This window comes from Miscanthus floridulus, chromosome 8 (genome assembly GCF_019320115.1).
Source record: "Miscanthus floridulus cultivar M001 chromosome 8, ASM1932011v1, whole genome shotgun sequence".
Lineage (NCBI taxonomy): Eukaryota > Viridiplantae > Streptophyta > Magnoliopsida > Poales > Poaceae > Miscanthus > Miscanthus floridulus.
In genome coordinates this window covers 52736997-52741699 of record NC_089587.1, presented here as the reverse complement: position 1 = coordinate 52741699, position 4703 = coordinate 52736997, and the positions used below count along the sequence as shown (strand labels likewise).

The window sequence follows — 4703 nt, the reverse complement described above, 5'->3', positions numbered from 1 at the left end:
CGGCCATAGGCCACGGCCCATGGAGCACCACGGTATTTAATTACCTAGTCGGCTAGTCTAGATAGCTTAACAACTTAATAGTGCTACTAAAACTTGAAAGCAGAGTTATTTGAATGACGTAGTTTTTGAAAACTGTGATCTCAAAAAACTGTTGTTTTATAAGCTTATAAAAGATATAAAACCTTGTTTTAAAAAAAGAGATCATAAGTGAAACTCCAAAAAAGACTATAGTTTTGACAAAACCACGGTGATACATCAATACAATGATCAATGGAACGGAAGCACCATGAAACCAGGAGCTACAGCAGAGCAGCTGAACCCGAAGACAAGAAATCCCCATCGGAGATCGGACTCACACGACTGACCCAAACTGTTTCAGTGCCTCGCACCTCCCTCGAGCTCGCGGCTACAGTACTGGCTACATGTTGCGTCCACGGAGCGCTGGTATGGTGGCGAGGGACAGGCCGCCTATCAGCACCATGAGCAGGGCAACGCCCGTCGCCGGAGGAGTTGCCTCGCCAGCGGCCAGTAGCCCCGTCACGGCCAGGGAAGCGACGCCCACTCCCAGGACACGGAGGCCCTCTCTGCGCATGCGCAGGCGTTGAGCGCCGGGGACCCCGTCTTGCCCAACCATTCCAACCACACCGTTCCCGTCCTCATCTGCAACGGCCTGCACGAATGTGTACATGAGTAAGATTCTTTTGGTGTCGCCTCTATTGAAAAGCAATAACAACATTTATTTTTCGAAAATCACAAGTAGCTCTACTGGATCCCCCAGTCTACGATTCAAAGAAAAACAGGTGTTTGAGCCCATAGAAACTCTTTGGGCGCAGCAAGCGTAAGCCCAGTCCACAGCCCAATTGCAATTATGAGCCCATCCAGGCTGCTTTCAGGTGGTTAAACGGATTTAACCAAACCCTGGGCCGTCGACGAGGGCGTGCTGCGTGCGGATGGGCGACCGCACGACCGCAATGGCCCAAGGCCCCAAAATAGTTAGGCCTCCAAACCAACAGGTCACGCGTGACAGCCTGTTTTTTTGTCACAACTCACGATCTTATGTTTTTTGGGGTCACCGTCAGCAGAAGTTTGACTCCTTAATCTGCTGCTTTGCTCGGTTAAATCGAGCGCTGGTCCCTGGAGGTGCTAAGCAAGATCTTTCTTCTTTTAGTGATACGTCACTCTCATCAAACAGTGAAGTTATATATTGTTTATTCAAAATACTATTCTCTGACCGCCTGACCGCAAAACATTTGTTTTTCCCGCAAATTATTTCCTTCGCCCTAAAAAGGTGCTGCTTAGTTTTTTTTGCTTTTTTTTTTCTCGGACCTTCTTATTTGGCCCTAAAACGAATTTCTTTTGGTTTCTGGGCCATTCCATTAGTTTGATGGACTAACGGTGTCAAGTTGTACGCGACATGACTCTTTTACCCCTGGCTTGAAAAAATAATTATTACAAAAAATAAAAAAATAATAATGATTCCATGCTTGAAAAAATATTATACCTTATTTTGGAAAATTATCGATAGAGACCACCTGAAAGACCTGTGAAAAAATATTGGCCCGAAAATAGTCATTTCACGTACAGCTTGACACCGTTAGCCCATCAAACTAACGAAAGGGTCAAGAAACCAAAGGAAATTCCTTTTAGTGCCAAATAAGCAAGTTCGAGAAAAAAAGACCAAGAAACTAAGCAGCACTTTTTTTTGGCCAAGGAAATAATTTCCTCACTATTAGTTTATTAGTTTGTCTATTGTCTATTTCGTGCATGCATTAGCTACGCTAATCTCGGTTGGGTCTGATTACTATTCCTTCAATTCCAAATTACAAGAAGTTTTAACTTTTCTAGCTTCATAATTTTTTTTGCTATGCACTTAGATATACACTATATCTAAATAAATAGTAAAAACAGTATGGCCATGTTCGCTTGAACTTATCAGCCTGGCTTTATTAGCCATGGTATAGTGTTTTTCTCTCACAACAAATCAGCTTCAGCCGGCTTATCTCAAGATGTCAAAATGTCTTATGATTTGAAACGGAGGGAGTACGTTATTGTGATGATATATTGTTTGATAGACAATTTCTATTTTTTTATTAAATAACACATATTTGAAGTTAGCTTTTGAAACACATAACATAATCATTGGATATATATCCTGAAGCCTTTCGTGCCCATTTGAAATCAAGCAATGTCCCGTTGAAAGTACGGGCAAATTTGCTAGTATAAGGCCTTGTTTAGTTGGTGCCCAATATCCAAAAAGTTGCTACAGTACCTGTCACATCGAATGTTTGCGGCCCATGCATGGAGCATTAAATGTAGACGAAAAAAAAAACTAATTGCACAGTTTGGTGGGAAATTACGAGACGAACGTTTTAAGCCTAATTAGTCAATGTTTGGACACTATTTGCCAAATAAAAACGAAGGTGCTACAGTAGACCCAAAATCCAAATTTCGCGAACTAAACAAGGCCTAAATAAGAAAGGACCATATCTACATCGGTTGGTGTCGTTGGAATAAACAAATTGGACAGTTCATATCATCTTTTCGATCTGCCTTTGTCATCACATCATTAAGGCTAAGGCTTCTCTCTTCGATCCTCACAAGACCTGAAACGGACGATCGCCTCGCTTCATCAACCTACGTTTAAAATAGTGCCAAATCCATAGCCTCCTAATGACTGGGTTCACAAGCCTTGCCTAATACTACGCCAAATCGGTAGTTTTTCTAATTTTCTAATAAGGTATCTCTCTTTCCTTAATTTTGCTTATTTATTACAAGTCAATTTTATGGACCATTGGACATAGGTTCAACCGTCCAGTGTACCTGATACCTCTATACCCTTCCCGCTGTCTCACGACACAGTTGCAGCTATCCGTCCTTATATTATGATGAATGATGGGAGGGGAGCGATGGAAGTTTAACCTAAAATTTAGGACTTTAGGACAGCTTCTACACCATTGTATGAGTTATTGTCATGTACATCATAACATTCCTTTTATTCTATGCATAAATTAACGAATTGTGGATTATAAGACAACTCGTTATACAGGTTGTTTCATGAGTCAACTTAAGATCAAGTTTCCACTTATAAATGTACTCGCTCAAATCCATCCAAGGAGCGAGACAATTCTAACTCTTCTATTCTACTCATCCCCCGTGAGATGAGATCCTATGGACAGTGTTTGTAAAGCCTGAGCTCTATCATTAGCTACCGCCCCGCACTAACGGCTAACCTATCAACACTATGCTACCTCCGCTGCCACCAGCAACATCCCCGGCACTCCTGCAGTAGTCAGCAAAGGCAAGCCTAGCCCTCAACCACCTATCCCTGACCTAAATTGCTTGCCCAAATAAACTCAATTGATGGATAAGCAAATGCTGAGCAGATTTCTGGTTAAATCACTTCTTTTAATTGTTCTTACTGAGAAGTGAGAATAAAGTCGTCTAGAGGCTATTCTAAAATGTTGTGCACTTCCTCGGTCTAAACAGAAGGAGCAGAGCTCCTGCCAAGTTCCTTCAAAAAGAAAAGAAATAAGACCAGCCTGCCTCGGCCAAATGAATAGATCAAATGAGCAATTAAGACTAACTAGTAAGGATGTGGTCCTCTGAGATAACGAAACAACCTCAGGAATGCTGTTGCGGGCAATGTGCCAGCCGCCATGGAGATGAAGAGCGAGATGCAGGGTGGACTCTTCCTGAATGTTGTAGTCAGCTAGCGTACGTCCAACCTTGAGCTGCTTGCCAGCAAAGATAAGCCGCTGCTGGTCAGGGAGAATCCCCTCCCTGTCCTGAATCTTCACCTTGACGTTGTCGATCGTGTCAGATGACGCAACCTCGAGGGTGATGGTCTTGTTGGTCAGGGTCTTTACAAAGATCTGCATCTGCAGAAAAAAAAAGCAAATACGTTGTGAGAGATTGGCCCAAACTCATGGCCATTCCAACCTAGTTCTGCTTCGAGCTTGTGCATATAGAGTAGGTAAAGATCTACAGCTAACAATTTTACATGTATTTTTTTTTCATTCTCCTTTTTTTTTTTGCTTGCTTGAACATTTTAAGCAACAAAACAAAATTGAAATCTCAAATATTTAGTTGAAATTTCACATATGTGAGTTGGAAGTGCAGACTTTAGTATTTTACAATGAGAAATCAAAAGATCAAGTTAAAAGCTGGAATCCAAGTTGAACCTTTTGATATGTGAATCCAAATTCCAAACCCAGAATTTTTTCTGACTAAAAGAAAAGGTTGAGTCAAAATTTGACAATAATATGGTTTCCGACTCCAGAGTAAGCAAATTGATTTTCAAGTCATACAGATGTTTCGGAACTTTAAAATGTATTCAAATTCAATTTAACAGAAGAACATCAAAACTGAAAGAACTTTTCATACCTATAAAAAAGTATTGGGAAAAATAAGGCACTGATGACAACACAACATCCTATGGCGACTTTAATATCTGAGTACTCACAGTTGCAACCATGGGTATTCTAGCAGATTAACTATAATCTAGCATCATCGGTAAAACATTAGATGTAACAATAAAATAGCCTCGGAAGCATAAGCGTTAGTTGACTTGAAGGAAAAAAAGTAGCACCCCTTGCTGAATTACTGAACACAATTGCTCTATAATACACAATGGATACCTTAAACATCCAAGATACCACATGCTAAGAAAGCTAGATACCGTAGCAGCATATACAGATGGTAAA

The 4703-nt window shown here is 41.0% G+C and overlaps 1 protein-coding gene across 1 annotated transcript; it reads right to left on the bottom strand.

Moving 5' to 3' along the window:
* Positions 1-229: 229 nt before the first annotated feature.
* LOC136476383 (uncharacterized) lies at positions 230-3994 on the bottom strand. The gene is made up of 2 exons (XM_066474200.1): positions 3621-3994; positions 230-670 (listed from the first exon to the last, which is right to left on the bottom strand). Exons 1-2 carry the CDS (start codon positions 3876-3878, stop codon positions 419-421), a joined length of 510 nt encoding a protein of 169 aa, XP_066330297.1. The 5' UTR covers positions 3879-3994; the 3' UTR covers positions 230-418.
* Positions 3995-4703: the final 709 nt, after the last annotated feature.